At 39.3% G+C, this 22,959-nt stretch overlaps 1 protein-coding gene across 1 annotated transcript in view; it reads left to right on the plus strand.

Moving 5' to 3' along the window:
* The first annotated feature begins 241 nt into the window (after nucleotides 1-241).
* The window catches only part of SNTG2 (syntrophin gamma 2), a 310,557-nt gene continuing 287,839 nt past the window's right edge, over nucleotides 242-22,959 (plus strand). The window contains exon 1 of the mRNA XM_068409305.1: nucleotides 242-313. Coding sequence (XP_068265406.1) covers nucleotides 242-313 — 72 coding nt within the window. The remainder of the gene's footprint in view (nucleotides 314-22,959) is intronic.

A 22,959-nucleotide genomic window follows, 5' to 3' on the forward strand; every position in this document is an offset into this window, starting at 1 on the left:
TTCCTCTCCCCTCCTGGCTCCGAACCTCCGGCGAGCACCCCCACGTCCCACGCCCCGCCCGCCCTGCCGGTGCCACCGCCCCGCCCGGGCCGCGGGGCAGAGCGCAGAGCGGTGCGGTGCGAGCCTGCCCCGCGCAGCCGGCGCTTGCTGGTAGGGGCGGGCGTTTGGGAGTCGGTGCCTAAGGCGCCGCGTCCCGCCGAGGCGCCCGTGTGAAAGGACTACGCCAGCTGCATGGGAGGAGATGAGCGTGGCGGGGAAACAGCCTCCTCCAGCACCGCTCGAGCGCCCCGGCAGCCTCCTCGTCCCTACCTGGGCAAGTACCCGCTTTCCCTCTCAAGCCCGTCCCGGTACCAACTCCCGCGGCGGGGCGGAGGGTGGGGAGGGTCCCGCCGACGAGGCTGCCCGGAGGGCGGGAGGGAGGCGCCTGCGTGAGAGGAGCGGGAAGCGGGGCGGCGCAGGCCGGGCCGCCAGCCCCGCACGACGCCGAGGGGTGCTCGGAGGGACGAGGCGGCAGTTCCCGAGGCTCAGCGCGGCTCCCTCGGGTGGGGTGCCCGCCTCCCCGCGCTTCGCCCCCTCCGCCCGACAACCGGCCGCGGGTGGGAGGGAGCCGGGCGGGCACCGGCGATCCGGGCGCGGTCGGGTGGGATTTGTCCCCCGCCGCTGTGGGGGTTGTAGCTGCTGTGATCGCGATTTTCAACCCGCCGTGACAGGTTGCAGCGTGAGGGTCGAGTTTCCCGGGGACAGCGTTGAATCGCTCGGTTTGTAACCCAGCTGCAAGCCTGTGCTGACAAAAAAAAAAAAAAAAAAGAGCTACTTCGGCGGATTTAGCACCTCACGCACTTTTAAGAGAAAGCCCGTGAGGGAGTTGGAAAATAACTTGCTACTTCACGGCAGCGTATTTGGAAAATAATTTATGAATGATGCTCTCTGACGGCGGTTCTCAGCTGTCCCTGGTTAATATAAAATGTAGTAGATATGCCCTGTGTACCTTTTAAAATCATCACAGGCTCTGTGGTTTAATGTGTTGCTCTTTTTGGCAGGTAAAGTTGTTTTGTTGAAATGTAATCGCAGTGTTTTTCAGTCTAAGAAGTTAGTCATTGCATTTGTTATAAAGTAGTTCACTGGTGCTGAAATAAACAGCCCTTTATTTTCTTTTTTCCCTGTCCGTTGAGCTATTTCTGTGACCACAGCCTTGCAATTTTTGAAGGAAAACTGTGTTAACTTCCTCTTGTTTTATCCAGAGTGTTGTTTAGAAGGTGTCTCCTATCAGCTGCATGAAGGATGACTTAAAGACACGTTCCCCCTCACAGTGAATTCATAACTGCTTTGAGCCTCTGTAATCATAAGGCTGAAAATAAATATTTGAAGATGCAAGTGTGGGAGTAAAGGGTAGAGGATACCTGACATCATAAGCATGTGTGACAACTGCACGGAAATCTGTGGAAACAAATTATTGTCTTGTCCTAGCCAGCTTTTGCACTGTGTGCACTGTATATTTCCATCTCTCTTTTGACTGTGTGTGAAGAGACGCAAACGTTTAACCTTTGGGTTTTTACAGTTTCTGTAATTCAAAAGGAATCAATTGAATTAAACCTACTGTAGAATCCTCTGTGTTTTAAAGCTGTTCCACAGCTCTTAATTTGTAAGACCTGTTCCTGAACTGCAAAAATAATGTGTGCAGCAATTACCTAAAATGTTAACAGCTGAGTAGGTTGTATGGCAGTTCAGAATATTTGAGTGTTAAAGGTGAGGGATAATCGCTATCGTTAGGTGAAATTTATGACTGGTATTCTTGTAGTGGTGTTAAATATATATGTTTAAGGCCAATAGGACATGCTGTTCCTGCTGATATTCATGGGACTTCTGCCTGGGGCCAAACTAGACAGACACTGAGTGAATAGTGAACTGACCTTTTGGACAAGAGTGGTAGGAACTAAAGGCTTGTGGCTATAGTTTACGTGGACCCTAAATAGGAAATAGTACCATGAATCGAAAGCTTTGGCAAGCTGTCTGTTTCAAATAAACACGGAACAACTTAGTCTCACTTTCTGGAGTATTTTGAATAGAGGCGTATGATTGAAAGAATGCATGTATATATAGTCTTAAAAAAAAGCCATATAGACTTTAAGTTCAACAGGGACATCTTATGGTAGATATTTATTTAGGTGAGTTCATAACTTCCTGGCTTCCCAGAGATGCCACACCCTCAGCCTCTGCAGAGAAGTATGCCCCCAACGTCTTAAAAAAATGAAGACTTGTTTTATAATTAACAGTGGGATAACTGCTTGACTTACATTTTCTTGAGTTATTTAACAGTATTGGAATCTGGGTCTGTTTACCTTGCTAAAAGAAAAATGTATATTTTAGTGTTGATGTATTGACTGTGTGCACATTTTTCTCAGAAATAAGATATAATAACACTAGTTACCATTTAACTACTACATATTGCATGCTGAGTCCAATTAATTGTTTGGGATTGTGGTAGCTAGGCAGTCTTAATACTTAAATGTACAAGTTGTTTTTTGGTTTTTTCTCTTCAGAAGGATGACAGTTAAATACTACTCTTTGGAAAGTAACTCGGCATACTTTTAAATTAAAGACAGCATGCTAGATTGGAAATACAATACTCATGTATTTTGTATGCTTGTATCTTTAACACTAACAAGCTCTTTTAAGAATGTTTCTCCCAATATATCTATAAACTTCTTGAAGTGCCATTGTTTATGTTCTGTTCTATAGAACTGGAGTTTCAGTCAGACGTTGTCTCTAATGTTTTGCCAGTCTCTTAGTGTAATTTCTGATACTTGTTTCATTCAGGATCAGATACATGTTCTTATTGAGCTGATTTCAGAAAGCAGTGTATGTTTCCTCTCTCTGTAGTGAACTTTTTGTTCTGATTTCTCATATAATTCTTTCCTCTTTACCCCTCAGAAATACTCAAGAGGTCAAATCCCTTTGGAATTGTTACCTGCTATGTCTGTCAGTGTGCCTGTGCTGTGATTTTACGTGGATTTTATGGTCTCATTGATCTAGTATGCATTAGATACTGTGTTTTTTTTCACAGTGTTGCTAGAAGCATGAAAGGGAACAATAGCCTTGCACTTGTACTGTTGATATGACAGAATTTTAAATGAAGAAATAAAAGTGTATCACTCATTGCTATGTGTAAATAAACCTTGTCACTAGCTTTTTTTGTTTTTTTTTAGAATAGGGACTCTTCTCTTAAACTTCTGTTGTGCACGTTATATGTAGTAGACCTAGTTTTCTAATAGCTTTTTTGTGCCTGTGTGTGAAAGTTATGAGTAGACTTTTTTTAGTCAGCGGAAACCCAAAGGAAAAAGATGATGTGGAACTTCTTTTAGATAGCACTCTTTTCTGGAGTTACCCAAACTGTGAACTCAATAAGAGGAGGAAATGCAGCACAAGCAGATTTTTTTGTTCCTCTCCTCCTCTTTTTTTCACTATGTCTATGTAATTTAGATACTTGGGTAGAGATGCTAATATAAATATTTACCCATCACCTTTTTTTTTTTTGGAATGCAAGTCCTGGGGCATCAATTGATGTTTTTTCAAAATTTGGCACCCACCAATACAGAAGCTTCCTGAAAGTGAACACTAGGTGTCATGTTACCACAAACATCGGTGTCTTGCCTTTTCCCTATCTATCTTTTCAGGGTCAACGTTTAATCTTGCCATTTTCCTAAAACAGATGACCACCATTAATATTCCACGGCAGTATTTTGATAGGCTTGGACTGCATTCAGTCATACTGTATGTGACCGTAAGAAGCTTCAACTTTCCTATGTTTTTTATTAAAAGTTTTATCAGCACTAAGGCGGCATGGATTTCAAGATTATTTCCGAGATCTGTCTACGCCACAATACAAATCAATAGGATATACTTATTGATTGAAGCTTTTCCTCCCACACACTCATTTTCTATTAGAATTCCTTGCTGCGCAAAAGCTGATTTCAGAAACTTTTGTCGTGAAGTGAACAGAATTTGTCTCCTGATTTTGGGATGGAGAACACGTGAAAACAGATGACGGAGCTTCATGATAGGGAGGGGGTGTCCATGTATTCTGCTGTGTGAGGCTTAATAATTACTTTCCAGTGCAAATTTTGTTGACTTCCCACTAATTTGGGAAGATGTTTTTTCCCCTAAAAATCTGTGAAATTAATATTTTTGAGATCCTATTAAAGAAATTTACCAAGCACTTACTAAACACCAGAGTATGCAAACATTTCACGTTTCTTCACTTGGCTTCCCTACCATCAAACTAAATCTGAATCCTGCTTCTACCTATACATATCGCCATGAAAAAAGTTATCAAACTGATACAAAGCATATTCAAGCTTCTGGCTTTAATGTCTTAATGGAAATAAGACTTGTCCCTACCTTCTGCTCTGAAAAACAATGTCTGATCTCAGAAAAAGAACAGCATTGGTATTCTTGTTACACCTCAGATCTGTGTTTCATATTGTAAGCATTTTTTTTCTGATGTTTTAAACATTATATAAGATGAATATAAATAGAATTACTTTCACTTAGGAGTGCAGAGACTGCTGAGAATAGAAACGGTAGCAGAGTTCAGCAGAAGGAACAGGGCATGGCTATATTCCTACAACACTGACACCTAATATTGCTTGTCAGTGGCATCATGATAATAGACGGCAAACACGAATCAGGCTCATTCAGGTTTAAAGAGACCTTGGGAGGTCCACGAGCTTAACCTCCTGAAAACAGTGACTGTATTGAATTCAGACTGAGTTGCTCAGCACTTTTCCCATTGCATCTTGAAAACGTCCAAGGATGGAGACTGTGCAACCACTATGGGCAACCTGCTCCCTACTGGATTGTTTTCACAGTGAAGTGGGGGGCTGCTGTTAGCTCCCCCTAAAAGCCGCTTCTTCCTTAGGTTCAAGCAAGCCCAGCTTACTCAGTCTCTCCTCACAGGGGAAGTGCTTCAGCCCCCTGACCATTTTAGCTGGCATGGATTGGACTTGTTCCCATTTGTCAATGTGTTTCTTGTATTGCGGGGCCCAAAACTGGATGCAGTCTAATGAATGCCAAGTAAAGGGAAATGATTAAATGGATCATGTCTCTGTTGTTGCTGATGCTGTTAGCCTGTGTGGCTGGCAGAGTGCACTGGCAACTCTGTACAGCCTTCTGTCCACTAAACAGAAGGACAGAAGGATCCCTGGTCCTTTTCAGTATTACTCTTCCCCCACCCCCCCGATATCTCAGAGAGAAATCCTAGGCAGCGAAAGTTTATAAAAAGCAGATGGCTAGTAAAAGTGCCGCTTTTTTTTCCTCCATTACTTAAGAATGAATGCATAACTTGAGGGGAATTTAGCAGATTATTTTACTTGCTTTTTTTCATGCTGTTTCATGTATGTTTTTTTTTCCCCACTAAAAGCAGGGAAAAGATGATGCTGACTTTCATCTAAAGTTAAGGTTCATTTACTATAAAACCTGCATGTTAAAGTAAAGTACTTGGAACAATTTAGTGGATTTGATCATTCTTCATATTACTGAAGAAGCTGACAGCTAAAGCCAACAGAGGCCCAAGATTGTGCTTCACTCCAGACACCCTTTCTCAGTAACACTCATTTAATACAGATATGATCTAATTTTTTTTGGTGTGTTTTCTTTGAAAAATGCAGGCTGATTCTCCCATTTTGAACTCTGTACCTGCTTGTCTGAACTTTCTGTCTGAAGAACAGTGTGATTCCAGCACGAGCTGTTGTGCTTGGAACACTTCTGGCACTCTTTGTTTATGTATATCAGCAGGCAGATTTCTGTAATGAGATTTACAAACTCTCTAAAGGATATAACCTTGAAGAGCTGGAACCCTTTAGAACAATCTAATCAATATTATCTCATTTATCATCTCCTTGTGAAATTCAGATTGTAGTAGGGACAAAATGCATTTGTAGTATTTAGAGAAGTTCCAGGCAGGGAAATTGATGCAAAACCTCAGTTGTTTTATACTGTATTTAAAGAAGCATAGTACATGCTTACGCTGTACGATATCGTAAAACTGTTAGCCTTATAATTCTTCCCTCCACCATGACAAACTTGCTGGACTGTTCATGCCTGGTTTTTTGGTATTTTTGCCTTTGCACAGTTTATATGAGACTTCAATATCACCAGATGAATAAAAACTGAAGAGAACCTTTTCCCCTGAACAAGCAAGTTCTATGTAATGTGATCTGCTGTGCAAACTGCATCCAGAGTAGCTTTTTCATGGGTGGTTATCATCTGCACTATAAACATACTTCCCAGAGTCTGAGCCACTGAGTCTCATAGCACTTCCTTGGCGGAAAAGGACCTGGGGGTGTTGGTTGACAGTCAGCTGAATATGAGCCAGCAGTGTGCCCAGGTGGCCAAGAAGGCCAACAGCATCCTGGCTTGTATCAGAAATAGTGCGGCCAGCAGGACTAGGGAAGTGATTGTCCCTCTCTACTCAGCACTGGTGAGGCCGCACCTCGAATACTGTGTTCAGTTCTGGGCCCCTCACTACAAGAAAGACATTGAGGTGCTGGAGAGAGTCCAAAGAAGAGCAATGAAGCTGGTGAAGGGTCTAGAGCACAAGTCTTACGAGGAGTGGCTGAGGGAACTGGGGGTGTTTAGTCTGGAGAAAAGGAGGCTCAGGGGAGACCTTGTCGCTCTCTACAACTACCTGAAAGGAGGTTGTAGCGAGGTGGGTGTCGGTCTATTCTCCCAAGTAAGAAATGATAGGACGAGAGGAAATGACCTCAAGTTGTGCCAGGGGAGGTTTAGATTGGATATCAGGAAAAATTTCTTCACTGAAGGGCTTATCAAGCATTGGAACAGGCTGCCCAGGGAAGTGATGGAGTCACCATCCCTGGAGGTATTTAAAAGATGAGTAGATGTGGTGCTTAGGGACATGGTTTAGTGATGGACTTGGCAGTGCTAGGTTACAGTTGGACTTGATGATCTTAAATGTCCTTTCCAAACAAAATGATTCTGTGATTCTATGATTCTAAAGGAGTACTGACTTCTGCACTTTACTTCCAGAGATGTGTAGCAGAGAGGGGTTAATTGATTTGTTGAGGACCACAGAAGCAGTCTTATCCAGAGATGGAATCAAAGTTTTTCAGTGTCAAATCTTTATCGTCAGCTCTTTATGATTCTTCCTTGCCACAAAATGGAAGTTTGGTGGTTGCACCTTTTGATGGGGAATCTCTTTTTATGCCCAGTTTTGTGGGAGGACTAACAACAAATGGAAGAAGTTCAAACGGGCCTGTGTTTTGTGATGGGCTACTTTCATAGCTAGCGGCAGTATAGTGTGTTGGCTGCACTGTGTGTGCTGGTGGACTGAGTTTCCTCAGTGCTAATATTCTGGTTCATACTGCTAACAGTTGTTAACATCCGTCTGTACACTGGATAAACTGTAAATAGTATACTGAGTTTCAGAGTACACCGTGAAGTGGGTGAGCGTTTTAGTTCCTACTTCACTAGTGCAGAAGCTGAAGAAAAGAGGGTTCAGGGGTTTTTTTGTTCATTTGTTTTTTTTTAATTTGGATTGAGTAAATTGTCTTTCAGTACTTTACATTTCCTTAATACATGATGAAACTTCTCCAAAGATTAGATCATAGGATCACAGGATGGTTGGAGTTAGATTTCTTTTTTTATAATAGGGATATATTATATAGCTTATATAATAGCTTATATGTTACATGAAAAATACACAATAATGAGCATACACATTCAAAACAGTGCTAAATAATATGGGAGGTGGTAGTGAATATTTATTTTGTTTCCTCTATAGAAGCTGTCTTTTCCTCTTGAGTGTATGTAAAATTATTAAGCTTATTGGAGGAAGGTGTCAGAAAAATTTATCTCGTATTGGATATCATGAGGACGCATGCATATTTGAAAACTGTCTGTCACAAGCACGTGTTGCCATTTTCCTCTCCAGCAAAGCCTACTCAATCAACGGGGAAAGAAATAGATTTTTCATTTGTTTCACCGGCTGCAGCTAAGATGTAGATACTGCAAGGAAATTCATAGGCACATACCTTTCCATACAAATCCCGTCTAACAGTATTAAGTTATGTTTTGAGAAGGGCTTAAGGAATTGCTCGTAGGTGTTGTGTTAATAAAATGCAAGTTTCTTCTATGCTAGCAAAATATTCTACTCTCTTCAAGCAGTCATTACAATCTAATTTTTTATCATGTGTCTTTTCCTCTGTTTTTTTTTTTTTCAACATAACCTGCTGTCTTATGCAGCATTTTTGTAAATGTAGCATTTAGATGTTTTTCTGCCACTGTTCACGAGCCCTGATGGCAGTGTATATAAGGATATACAGTGATCTCTGCTGTGTGCTCATTTTCGGAATACAGTTGAAGCTTAAATAAGTGTATGTTGCCAGTTTAGTCTGACAGTCTTGTTTTGTGATGTAGCTATTGCTTTTTATAAAATCTTTTCCTTTCCTAGTTTTGAATTGTCAGTGTACTTACCAGTTGCATCAACACACTGTTTTATGCAACTGTTTATTGTACTTTTCATTTAAAAGATGAATTAATTACTAAGGCATCTGGTGCGTCATATGGTGCATATGCTGCATGTGCTAAACAGAATAGTCTTTTTTAAATAATAAGAGAAAAATGAGATTACATGAAAGGATTAGACTTTTTAGTGTGCTTTGAAGAGTAAATTTACTGTACTAAAATCTCCAAGTCTGTTATTCAGGATTTTGTGGTCATTAAAGGAATCTTTGATTCTACGGGAACAAGTGTGCATACCTGTATGTATCTCTACTTGTAATATATGAAAAATAGAGGGGGGGAAAAAAAGACACTGTTTTCTGTCAAGAACTGTATTATACCTGGGCTAGTTATATGATACTTCTTCCATGTGATAATCACAGAATGAGTTATGGTTAGTTCCATTTACAATTCATAAGGCAAGAATTTTTTATTCTTACTCTCTGTAGAAATCATATATCCTCCAAGGTTATCAAACACTAAATGAAGACTTTCTCAGTTTTCAGATAATCTATAGGTAATAGATGCACTTCAATCCTTTGTATCTAACTCCACACAAACTTCCAATTTCCTTGGTATACTTAAGACAAATTTCACACTCATTTTACATTAGAAAATTACTGAAATCTGCCGTAGCCAAAATTACCACCTGACACCAGTTTAAGGTTGAATTATTAATTTGTTACATAGTGTTATCTCCAAGGGAAGGATGGCAGAAATTGGATATGGGCCTATTTTTTTCACAGTTTACAGTTACACATCTTTGCTCCCAATCAAGTTAAATTCAATATATATCACCCTTTTTACTTATGAAGTTTCAGAAGATGAGGCTTAAATCTATCCAATGTACCTTCCATTTGCAAAAATTATTTTCTTCATTGAAATTAGACTTCCAGAAGTTTAACAGCTGTGGTTTTTTCTTTGTTAAATGGGACATTAACAAAAGCATGTCACCATCTCTACTCAGTGTGAGCAATCAAGGTTGGAGATGTAGCAGGATGCCTTGGTCCCAAGGGACTTTCAAAAGCAACATGATCTTTTCAGAAAACATACTGATTCCAACCAGAAAGCAGTCTGCTTTAAGCATATCTAGCATAGGAATATGTGGGTACTTCTAAAGGCAGGTGGTCCAGGAAGCAAGTCAGAAGTCTGAATTGTCAAAATGCTACCACAGCAACCTACTGGTGAGAATTAACGAACTGAAATTATTAGGATCTGTTTTGCACACACAACCCCAAAGAGTTTTCTGTTGTTTATGACAGTTAGACAATATAAATTGTAGGTTGGAAGAATGCTTCCTTCTCCTGACTTTTACTGCCTGTAATTGAACCTTTAGAGTAAGAAAACAAACATTAAATTTGTAACTCTTATCAAGGGCAATCTTGTAGCAGTTGGAACCATCTGTGACTAATACCCTCAAGAATATTTCTTTCACATGTCAGGAAAGAAGAAAGAATAGGTAATCTTTTACTGACTCTAAGTCAGGAAAAAACCCAAACCAACCACAATTAACAATCTGACTTGATTTGTTTTTTGTCACCTCTTCATTTTTTAGTTTATTGTGTGACTAATTGTGCTTATGTACTATTGTGCTTATATACCCCTCCACTTCTGTACTTCACTCATTTCTGCTCCTTCTTTATAGTCACTGCCTTACCTCTAAAAAAAAAAAAAAAAAAAAGTTCAGGCTTTCTCATTAGCTGAACATGTACTCTTTGTAGATGCTCCATTTCACAGTTTATCCCACCAGTTGATAAGAAGTAAACAAAAATGAATAGAGGAGAAATAATATTTTTTTTTTTTTAAAGAACAGAAACATTATAGGGTAGTTGTTAAAGAGAATGGATGTGAAAAGAGTGAGTAGGCAGGCAGGTGTTACCTAGATCTCAGGGAGCACTGGGTTGTTTTTTTCTGGGTTACTTCTATCTGTGTGTAGTAGGTAAAGTCCATACTTAAGTCTTTGCTATCTCTGTTTCCTTGCAGCTTTCATCAGTTTGACAGACTTCCATGAATGTCAGTAAGGTTAACTTAATGTCTACTGGCTGTAGTTTTCATAACTAAATATAATTAAATGTAGCAAACGTGCTTGAGTTGACTATGTAATTCTCATAATTCTAGTGTCATTTTAATCTGACCAGGGTCAATCTGATTCTGTTCCACAAAAACATCTTGCTTCATCAATTTATAGCATAAAATGAAGACTTCATCTTTTAAAATTTATAAAATTTCCTCTCTGTACTCCAATATGTGATTCATTACCAAGTGCCACAAAAAAAGTGCAAAGAATGTTTCACGTATATTTTTCAAGCAATTAGTGTTAGAGCTATCTGCTCTGGGAGAACTTTAAAAATATTTTTATATTTTGAAAATTAGCTCCAGACCATTCTGCCTTATAAAAGTTATGACTTAGCCCAGCATATCTGGTAGAAGTAAGATAAATAAAACTGAAACAAACCCACCAACCTTTTGCCATGGTTTATGGCACTGAAGTGTGAGATGAGCATAATGCAGTTTGATAAATTCCTTTTGGATGGAATTTATAAGTGGTAAAAAGTAGATTGTTTTGTAGAGCATCATTATTTTTCAAGTATTTCTGTGAAACTTTGGCAAACAGAGGGCAGCCAAGAGAGTATTATTGATATAAATTGAAAAACTCTTGTCCTGGGAAGAAAGGATCTTTTCCGTTTAAATTAAGTAATCAAAACATTCTCCAAAATGAAAGATGAGGGAACATTATTTAGGGCTAAGAATAGCATTTCTCTCTGACTTGTCTGACTGTAATCTCTGCTTTTATTTCTAGTGTTGATGTTTTGTTAGGAGGGCTTCTGCTCTAATTCTCTATTTTACATTTAATTGGATGTGACTTAGAAGAACAATCCAAGCAGTAGCCTGTGTTCAATACAATGGAAAATTGTCATCTTGAACATTATTACACAGAACAAAAATTTACATACGCTAATTGTAAACTGCAGTCTAAATAGTCTCTTATCAGCTTGCTTGATATTTACAGATCAAATATCTTGCAGAACTAGTTTCATGTTCTCATGTGAAATTAAGGTGCTTTCACTAATGAGCTCTACAGATACTTTTTATGACTATTTCAGTTATCTGGAACATAACAACTTGTCGTAGTTTTTCAAGACTTTTAATAGTCTTCCAGTCCTCCACTGGTGGTGCAGGGTAACCTGTGATTTACAGGTACAGCCATACCTCGAGGTCTGGGAGCTTCAATGGATGTGGTCAAGTAACTGCTATAGAAGCAGAATAATACTCCATTCAGACCATACCCTTCTGAAGATAGGTTTTGATAGCCTTTCCCTTCTGCAGGTGGGAATTACTGGCTACCGATTGCACTAAGGTGGCCATGGCATAGCTCCAAGCACTAAAATGCATTTGATCGTACTGTTAAACTGTTAGTATTTTCCTTAGCATAATTTTGTCTTAGGCTAATTAGCAGTCTTCAAAGCAATATCCAGACTGTGACTTGAGACCATTCCAGTGGGCAGCACGATTGTGGTTCATGTCTTCAGGGAGGGCAAAAGCGCTTAGATTCACTGATATGAGCTGTGCCAGCTGACCTCCAGGCCCTCAGCTGCTTTATGTGCTAGTATAGATGCCACTGCTTAGACTTGTCCATTTCGCTGTAGCTGTCTCGTTTGTCAGTGATACTAACCTGATGTGCTCAGAAGTGTTTGAGACTTGCTGACCCTTTTATTTAGGGGAATTTACTACCAGTGAGCTGACTAAAGGAATTGTTTTTTTCAAAACAACAAATATTTATATACTCTGTGGCTTGCAGAACAAAGCATAAAATGGTGATGGAAAATATTCCATTCCAGAGAGTCTTTATTTTGTCCTAGGACATGTGCGTTGATATTTTACTTTGGATTAGGGACATGGTTTTCAGGTGAATCTCATCATCTTGTATTTATTGCCGTTTAGTCTGTGTTGTAAAGTGGTTTGGAGTGCACCAAAGGTACATCCTATGTTGGTAAGCTGTGAATCTGAATAGGAGCAGATTTGTGGAGTAAGACAGAGAACTGAACATTCACACTATAAGAATCTCTGGGGTTTTATTTCAGATTAGCTCTAGCCTGATCCTGTGGACTGAACACCCATTAGTATCTGGGCTCTCTATGTTTACCCCTGGGGCATACCTTGTGTGCTCTGAGACCATGCTACAGTGCAGACCACAGCATGAGAAGTGGGGATGACTGGGAGAGATTCGCTTAAAAAAATCTACTACTAGTGTGAACTAAAATGGTGATACAAAAGCATCTAAGCTGAATGTCTTTCAGATGGAACTAAACTGAAAGGTGTTTCATAGATGCACCTGGTTAACTGCAGCCACTAATGAGGGTTCAGTCCATGGGACCATGCTATAGTAAGTCCAAAATGCCCGTGGTAGGCATGTTGTGTCCTTGACAAAAGTAGTTTTGCTCTGCAAACCTACTTCTCTTGTAATGTCTGGGTATAGGCTCAATAAATTTGATTCTGTGTTTTTATATTCTGAATATGAATAAAAGATGCATCCTTCTTACTATCTGCGCTCTCTCCCTCTCTCCCCCCAGGCCCTCCAATAGTGCACAAATGAGGAGAGTAGCTGTCTCTTCCTTGCCCTCCCTCGCCAAAACTCCACTTTCTTTAGAATATTTAGGCTCTAATGTAATGCATAGCACTATAGACCAGGCTGAAAGAATAAATGTTGTCAGCTCTTTCTCTTTGTCCTTCTTACTACTCCTTTCCCGTTTTCTTACATCTGAGGGTGTGATTTGGAGTATTATTCTCAGATGTGCTGTGAGAAGTAAGATGGAAGAAAATATTCCCTCAATTAGCAAATTCCCTTAGTTACACAAATTGAGGAACTCTATAGAGGAAAGAGCTTCTGCTGCTTGTTTTGCTCTTCTTCTTCATGGACTGCAGAGTACGCATCATTACTTCTTTCTTTTAAGAAGTGAGGCAGAGCAGATTAGTGAAGAATATTCCAGGCAGTACACATGGGTAATTTTTGAGGCATGCAAAGCATCCTCTTTTTTTTCTAGGGGAAATTATTCTTCCTATTAATTCATCAGGAGAAGTTAGGAAATAAACTAAAGATTGGAGGGAGATTAGAGTTGAAAAAAAAATCTTTTGAAAAGAATATTTTAGGCACTTTAATTCTGGTTTAAAGCATCCTTGAACAAGAGATAACACCCATAACCTAGCAGTAACGTAGGGCTTTTTGTGACTACAAAAAGCAATATATAAATGTCACTGCAGTTCCCAGTAGCCTAATGACTTAATTCCCAGTTATTCTCAGTTCCTGTTGCAGGTTGCCAGGTCTTGCTGGTATCTTGACTGTTAGTCTGCCAACAGTTTGATTATAGTGGTAGTGAAGAGAAGTGAGTATATGACACAAAATTTTCTCATTATGGATCAACCAAACGGCGGGAGAAAGAACTTTCCTGATTTGATCAATTTTAAGGAGAATATACATGTCTCTTCTTCATGCATTACCTGTGTCTGTTTATAAACATTCCTCGCTATTTTGTCAGGCTTGATTTTGTAGTTTGTCTGTCATTTTGCTTTACTTTTCTTGCTCACGTAATGTGGGGCCCACTGCTGGTGTGTAAGGACACTGCCCCTGCTTGCCTCATGACCACCCTGAGCTCCCTGCTTACCTTCCCTGGTGGAGCCACCCCGTCCTGCTGCTCGCTGGCACCTGTAGCCCCAAGTTGATCAGGATCAGATTGAGTTGATTAATCTGTATTTCTTCACTCCTTTGGCTTTACTCCTTTTTTTTTTTGCTGCAGTTGAAGTCTGCTGTTACTTCATTTGGTCATTGCAGTAGGATATTTGCTCTTTGCAGCAGTTTTCTGTGTATCTGAAGACTGTCAATATATCTTCTGTAGTATAATCACCATCAATCCGCTGACTTTTTGAGTCACGCATTTTCTTTGCTATTGACTTTTTTCAGTTGGCCTATATCTGGCTCTAAGAATTGTTTACGGGACTCCCAGCTGTGGCCTGGTCAATATGCTGAATCGAGCAGGATTACTCTAGACGTATCTCCTGAAGTACTCATAATTACATATCCTGGAGCATGAAATAGACGATTGACTTATGTTTGGCTTGTGATTTTCCCTAATCCTGGAATTTCTTCTATGGAAAAAAGAAAGATTCCGATGTTTTTGTAGCTGTTTCTTTCTGTTAAAATAGTTTTGTGTTCTTGACTGTTGTTTTTTAGTATCCAGATTTACAGACTTTTTGATAGCAGAATCCCTTTATATGATTGCAAAGTGAACACTATTCTGTGGATAATCATGATATTCTGGGTATTATTAACAGGTTCACAACTGAATTGATCACGACAAAGTTTAAATACTTATTTAAACATTAGTTCTTTTTGTAGGAGTGATAACCAGTTTAGATGTTTGGGTTACGGCTACTTGTGTGATTTCTGTGTAGCATGTTCTATAAAGAGTATTCAGAGCTATACACACCAACGAAGTCCACAGATCTGCTACCACTCGTTTGCTTGGTATATTTGGGCAGAACAGGATTATTCATTGCTGTTCAGTTTATTTCAGGAATTGCATGGGAGAATGTTTCTGCTTAAGCTGCTACTTAATTTTTCTGCAGCAAAGTAAACTGGGGAATTTGTGATTCAGGAATCAGAAACCCTTCAGGAATAGTACGCCATGTAACATGCTACTTACACCCACATGTATGTATGTGTGTATATTTTATGTTTTGCTGCTTTGCCAGGCTGGACCTAATTTTCAGTTGGACCTAGGAGAGTCTGCCTCTTAAAAGTAAGATACCTGAAATATCTAGGTAGTATGTGAGATCATGATTCCAAGATCCAAAATTCAAGCTTAGATTGGGTGGAATCTCTGTCCTTAGAGATGCACACGGTCATCTGAGTAATCTGTTTCTATGCAGTTTCATGGTGAAGGAGTTTTTCATTCATTCCAGTTGTAATTCTAATAATTATTTCTAAAAGAAGAAAATGGAGAAGCACAAGTAGATGAAGACCACCTTTCCAAAGTTGAATGGTTTGTTTTACCACTCACTGTCTTTTCGTCTAAAGGAGAAAATCTGTAGAAGAGTACAATTATGAGGATTAGGAAATGTTCTTCACTCTCTCTCTTCTTCTCCAGAATTTTTTGGCTATTAGAGTTATTTTGTGAAGGAGAATAAAGGAAGCCTCAATTGCAGAGATTTTCCAGAGTATATTAAATAAAGATTTGGCCATGACATTTATCTTCTTGATTAAGGAAACTTCTCGATCTAAGTGATGTAAGATTTTAGTGTATCTTCATACTAATAAACAAAGATAATTATATTCTGTCTTTCTGTGACTTACTTTGCTGCATGAGATTACTTTTGTAATGATGAAATCTCTAGCTAATTAGGTCCAACCATCTCTCCAGCCAGAGTGGAGTGACAGACTAGAAACCTCCTCCATGAACAAGAATATCCGTCACAATAGTCAGGATGTCAAGTAGACTTAGCAGGATAAGAGCTTTGTTAAACAGGGAACTCATGACTCAGCTTCATTGTAAAAATGCAGCAAAGATGGACTACAAAGGAGGAATGTGGAAACACTGCATGGTTGTGTGAGAATGGTGTCAGGACAGTCAAAGCTCAGCTGGAATTAAGACTTGTAAGGGACACTGAGGGCAACAAGAAGAGCTTTTGTCACTATATTAGTAATAAAAGGCTGAACAAGGAAAATGTGAGTCTGTTGCTGAATGGGGCAGGTAAAAGTGGACACAGAGCTGAGGTACTTGATGCCTTCTTTGCCTCAGTCTTCAGCTATCAGGTGTCCAAGGCTTCTGCTTTTCAGGATAGTCTCAGGAGAACTACCAGTAGTGGATGAAGGTCAAGGCAGAGTTTCCCTGCAAGAACTCCATGGGACCTGATGGGCTGCATCCAAGGGTGCTGAGAGCACTAGTTGATGCCCTTGCAAGGCCACTCTCTATCATCTTTGAGAGAGCATAGACATCAGAGGAGCTCCTGGATGAGTAGAGAAGGGCAGATGTTGCACCCAGCTTAAAAACAGGCCTAAAGTGAGATATGGGGAGATATAGGCTGGCAGCCTCATTTAGGGCCCTCACAACATCGTGAGTGAGTCCTTCTGGAACATGTGAAGGAGATTTCATGGGCACATGAAGGAGAAGAAGGGGATTGTGAACAGTCAGTGTGGACTTAGCAAGGGTAGATCATGCCTGACCAACCTGATTGCCTTCTATAATAAAATGACGGTATTTGTGTACAAGGGGAGAGCAGCAGATGTTGTCTACCTGTACTTTAGTAAGGCTTTTGAAACTGTTTTCCACAGTATTTTTGTATCAAGGACTCAGTTACATTATGGTCTGGATGGGTGAACAACCATGTGGGTGAGAAACAAACTGAATGGCTGGACTCTGGGGACGGTGGTTACGGGTCAAACTCTACCTGTCATAGCTGACCCTGCTTTGAGCAGGAGGCTGTGCTAGAGACCTCTGGAGGTCCCTTCCCTCAACCATACTGTGATTCCATGCGTTTGTGTGGTGCTTCCAAGAAGTGAAATGTAAGTAAGATAACCTGGATGGAATTACAGAATTAGTATCCAATACTTTCTTTTCAGGCAATGTACTAATTAGTTTAATAATGTCTGATATTTTGTCAGTGAAAAATATAATCATCATGTTATGTTAAGGTGCTTGCTCCTTTGAAGATGCTGGAAATAAAATGAATTAGGACAGAAGGACATCTAATCCCCAATCAAAACATGGGAAAGCCACAAAATAAAATGGCCATTAATCTAGAAATACCACATCAGATGGACACTGTGTTATTAAACAACAACTAGGAATATTTTATCTTCTAATATAAAGATGTAACTTTATGGATATATATCAATAGGATGGAGAAAGTATTTTCTAGGAGCCTTTTGAAAGCTAATGTTGTATTTTTAATTTCTTTTTTCTACAGTGTCAAATGTGTGACTCTTCTGCAGCAATTAATTTATTAAAACCTTGAAAATGCCAGCATTCAGTAATGAATTTTTATTTTCATATTAGCAATTTAAAGAAGGCAAAATTTATTAAAGATGTATTATTGGGGACAGACAGAACTACATTTCAAATTCAAACCCAGCTTTGCTGTTACAGTTTTTAATTACTTAATATCAGATCTTTTAAAATGGTAGCTGAGAAGGTGATCTAAATGTGTGGTGCTTTTCAGGTTTTACATTATAATTGAAGTACTCAAATCATGAACCAGCTGAACAGAACTTGGTAACTCAACTTTTTTTTTTTTTTTTCCCCTCGAATCAGGACAGAAAAACAACAAACCTGGTTTGTAACCATGGCGAAAAATTATGTGCATTTAAAAAAATGAAAAACTAACTAAATAAAACATACAGAGATACAAAAAGAAAGAAGCAGACTGAGCAAAATACAGAGGGGAAATAGCAGAAAAGAACAAGTGAGACGTATTAATTATTTTCAGCAAAACTTTTTTTCATTTGCAGCTGTGGTTGTCTCGATTTTCTAGATATAACTGAAATATTTTCTTGATGTCAAGCAGTAAAACACTAAGTAGATCTCTTTTCTATATGAAATGCTGTGTGGAAATCTGAGCAAATAACATTTGCAGTTATTTCACAACTTAGGTTAACAACTAAAGCTTAATTATTTCTTTTTTCATTTTCTTCCTTATAATACCGATCACTCCACATGGATTGTTACGCTTTTGTGGCAGTTACTCAGGTCCACTGGATCTCATTAATACAAATGCCATTTCTGTGGGAAGTGTTAAATTCAATGAGGGTGCGCAGTACATACACCTGTATGAATTTTTGTAACTAAGTTGTCAGAGTTAGGCTTGAGTCTTATTTTCCCATGTGCATATGCATATTTTATTTCTTTCCTGCCTGCCTTACCCCTCCGTAGTTCTGGAGATTTACAGAGCCAGATTGTGCTTTGCATTTATGGAGAATTTCAGAGGACATGCTTTCATGTTCCATGAAACATAGATTTCATTTGTGATGCATATGAAGACTAAATGTAAATACCTTAAAGAAATGTATGGGAACAGTTTGTTTTCTGGGCTGTTTAGTCCACAGCATAGAAGTAAGAAACACTCGACAAATTCTGAAAAGTTGCTTTTTCAAAAAATGTGTGCAATTCAGATTTTTGCCTGAAATTGCTCAGAATTTCAAAAAGGAAAAGAAATAATTTATTTTTTTTTTTACTGTTGCTAATGGTGATAGTTAATGCCTAGCATGTTTGGAGGCTTTCTTTTATTGGATCCAGATTTTACAAAACTCATTAGTTCCGTATAGTGAAATATATAGTGAAAAGTTATTTGTGTGATCATTATATTCCATTAATCTGTAAACAAAATAAATAAAACCCCCATTCTTTCCGTTTCACAGGACTATTTTAAATGTTCTACAAAGTGCTTCTCTTCTGTAAATCCTAGCCGAGAAGGAAATTGTGGATGCTCTTAACTTTTTTAGGATAATTCTAGTGGTTTTTTCTGTACCAGGAAGAAAGAGATCTCTCTGTAGATTTGAGTGGGGACACTGGGTTTTAGGGATTCTAATCGTAGATATGAGCCATCAGATCACGGATCCCAACTGGCTGAGGGCAGCAATGACAGTAGGTTCACATCAGGCTCAGTCACCTGTTCGTTTGAACGTTGCATCCTCATAACCTGAAGTGTAAAACTGAGGATACGTACAAATGTTGTTTCTTACTATTTGGATTCCTCTAACTTTGCATAACAGCTACTGATTTTTCTAAACTTGCTGTTTATGAGACGGGCTCATACTCGAAGTTAGCAGATTCACTAGCTAGTTTAGGGGTTCTTTAAAGAATTTGCATTTTAAAATTTGATTGAAAGGGTTTGAAAAATTAAACAATTGTTGTTTTAATCTCCCTCCTTCATCCACCCTTTCAGTCAAACATTTGCGCTCTTGTACTCTTAAGATTATATCATCTTTTCTCCCATAACGTGTGGTTTTGGCTTTGATCCCTGATCTGATTCATACATTTGGGCTAGATTCTAGCCAAATTAAACTATTGCTTGTGTTTATAAACATAAGATAAATATTTGTTAGTGTTCAACAGCTCTGAATCAGAAACAGTTTTTGAACCAGTGGAAAAAGTCAGTGACCAGCAGTGTTTGTTAACTATCCCTTCCTCTGGGAACCTTTTTCTAGCTGGGGTTTAGCATGCAAAGCTTGACTCTCAGTGGCTTCATACTGTTGAGTATTAGGTGAAGTCCTTGTGTGTTGGGCACCAGAAAATGGACCCTCACACGAATGAGTATGTTGTTCCTGCATTCTGGGAAGTTTGTCTGGCCAGCGTCCAAGAGTGCCTGTTTACTGATGTCAAACTTGGCACCTTCCAAACTACACTAAAATTTTAGCATTATGTTCTAGATTCAGTATACATTTTGACTCTTGCGTTTGAAAATGGTAACTGTATATATATGTTCATAGTTTCCTGTTCTGCAGCAAGTCAAACACTTTCAGATACATGTATTGTGGGAAGTCAAAGCAAGTTTTGTTTTTTTTTCAGTTTGTTTTACCTAAGAAGTTTATTTTGGTCCATTAGTGTTGTGCAGATAATGTCACAAATCTTTTCTATTTTGGCTATTGCATGGACCTACTTCTGCAATGTAATTTATAGTAATTGGATTATTGAATGACTATAATAGTTATCAAGAATTGAAGTAATAGATGTAGGCAGAGTAATTTCATGCTTTTCAGATGAGATTTTATTACATTTAGGATAGGTCACAAATGACTTCATGACTTCACCAATTTTAATTAACTTCAATATCTAAGAAGAAAAAAGAACCTTGCTAAATTGTCAGTCCTTGTAACTTTGGTTGTCATTTTACAGCTAGCAGTTTTCTATGCAAAAAAGATTTTATCTTTTAATATTTTTTACATATTTCCTTTTCATGGTCTTTTCAAAATGTTTTTCTGGGCTGTCCTAGGAACTGAAGTGGGTGATCTGCTAGACCAAGATCAATTCTTCGCCAACCTGCCATTATTTTTCTGTTTGGAGGAGGACTGATGTTGCAACTTTGTTGTACATATTTCGATGTTTTGTCTGTGAAAGCCACTTAATGTGTGACCTGAGATCTCTGTAATAAAATTGATGAGTTTTAGGGTTAAATACCAGGCCTCCTAGTCACTCTCCTAAACCATGGAAACCTGCTCAAAGGCAGTGCTAGTGAAGCAGGCAGTGGGGTGCTTGTCACTGCTGTGGTACTAGTTACTGCCCTTGCTAATTTCTTTCTCTCTAAATTAACATATGCATGCAGCTGAACTTAATATTTTCACAGTTCTAACTTTGTGTCTTCTAGACTTCTGTGTTGTTTACTTAAATCACTAAAGCATGCAGGAAACGGCCTCCCAGCGTGGCAGAAGTCTGCAGAGATGCTCATTTTAAGCACGACCCACTCTGTACTGTAATGGCTGTGCCGTGATGACAGAGGATAGCCTAGTTGTACTGAAATAGTTTAATTTTCACAATCAGCAGGCTGTTTTAAGTGGAACTTACTTTAAGGCTGAGAGAAAGAGCAGAATGTAAAATCTAAGTTACAGTATAGCATTTCACAAAGCCCTCGTGTCTTCAAAACCAGAAGCAATGCGTTTTGGTGGTGGGAGTTGAGCGTTCGAACTCTGAGGGCAGCACTGGGCCACAGTGTCTCCGCCCAAGGCCCAGGAGCCCCATTTGAGCCCGGTCCTGCACCCTCCATCCCCACCTGAGCCACTCTGGCACTGGCTGCCGCCAGCTTTCCTCCTGACTCGTTCGGTTGGGTTTCCTGGCTTGGCCTTGGCTTGCACCTTTGCCTGATGCTCAGTGGTCTGTTGCCGGGACCACCCTCACTGCCAGCTGGCTTCCCCCTCGGGACCACCCCTTCCTCCTGCTGCCCCCCGACACAACGTGCCCACTGTGCTTGAGCTGACTCTGGCAGCTGGCCGCCTGCCACTGCTTCAGTGGTTGCCCAAGGCTGCGTTTAGTCCTGTACCAGCTGGTGTTTTTCCTCAAATAAGGTATAGAGCGGGATAAATGGCAAGCAAATGGTATTGATTTTGTTTGCATGTGTAGAAAATATATGCAAAAAAATACAACTGAAGGAATGTTATTTTCTGCCTCGAATTGCATTATATTCTCCGGAGTTATGAATTTCAAAACAGTAAGAAAAGAAGTGAAGGTTTATAACAAAAAGCTTTATTAAATACACTGCCAGTCAAGTTAATCTTCCAGGAGGCTGTTTGCTGTAGCACTTCTCGTGTTCATTATTACCGACTAAACAAAATAACGCTGATTGTAATGACAAGTAATTTTTGTAATCTAATCAAACCATTTCAGTTTTGGAACATGTTTCTTCTGGAATTTATGGACAACCCAGTACCATTTTGGCAAGACAGATTTATTATTTCTGGCTCCTCTGATAGGTGTCATGCTTCAAGTGATAATGAGTCTGTAACTTCACTTGGCAGTTTGTTTAATGATCTGGTGACTGTAATTTTTTTCCTCTGGTAGGGAAGCTAATGTATCCTACTGCATCTTGAAGTGTAGTCTCTTGTTCTGTCATTAAGAACAAATGAAATTAATTGATTCCGATTTTCTTTCAGATCTGTAATGGTACATTATAAAATAGTTGTCAGCTCTCCTGTCAGAATTTTCTTTCTAATGTGTCTGTGCTGTCCAGTAAAGGGTCTGATAAAATAACCACAGTAGCTGGAGATAAGAAGTCAAATGAGAAATATTTCATCTTCATGTTTCCATAGAGAAGCAGTATTTCTGATTGCAAATCTGCTGTGTTCTGGAGGAAGCTTGACCAAAACCCAGGAGAAAGCAACCTGTATGGGTTTTTTTTTTCTCATTTAAATACTGGAAATTGGTATTAATTGAAATTTGCAAATAATACAGCATATCTGTTTTGATCATTTCAAGTTGTTTCTGTAGACAATAACACTTTGCATTGAAATTTCACAAGTTCATAATGAAATAGGTTGGGAGAATTGAAATGATGATGAGAAAGATTAGGGCAAATATAGGGTGGTGTTTGGTTTTCATGGGAGTCCAAAGTTAGCATGGCAACTGAAGACAGTGCTATAATGTGTAATCTTACTATTTTTATCAGGAAATTCATTTGGAAACCTGGTAATGTCAGCGACAATGTTTTATTACTACTTACCTTCCCACTGAGATGAATGGCGACTACAGTACACGCTTGTATGTTCTTTTCAGACTTCTTTTTTAAGTCTGTCTTGTGATTCAAAGAGCGTCCACATTTGCATTGAACTGACGGATGGTCCTTAGCACCGTAACAGATGTAGTGCAGAAATCTTGAATCTGAGACCACAACTTTTCCATGTGATTGCAGTGCCTGAGTGTCAGCTAGCAGTGTAGAGGTCCCAAAATAGTCTCACTGGGTAGT

Source organism: Nyctibius grandis, chromosome 1 (genome assembly GCF_013368605.1).
Source record: "Nyctibius grandis isolate bNycGra1 chromosome 1, bNycGra1.pri, whole genome shotgun sequence".
Taxonomy (NCBI): Eukaryota; Metazoa; Chordata; class Aves; order Nyctibiiformes; family Nyctibiidae; genus Nyctibius; species Nyctibius grandis.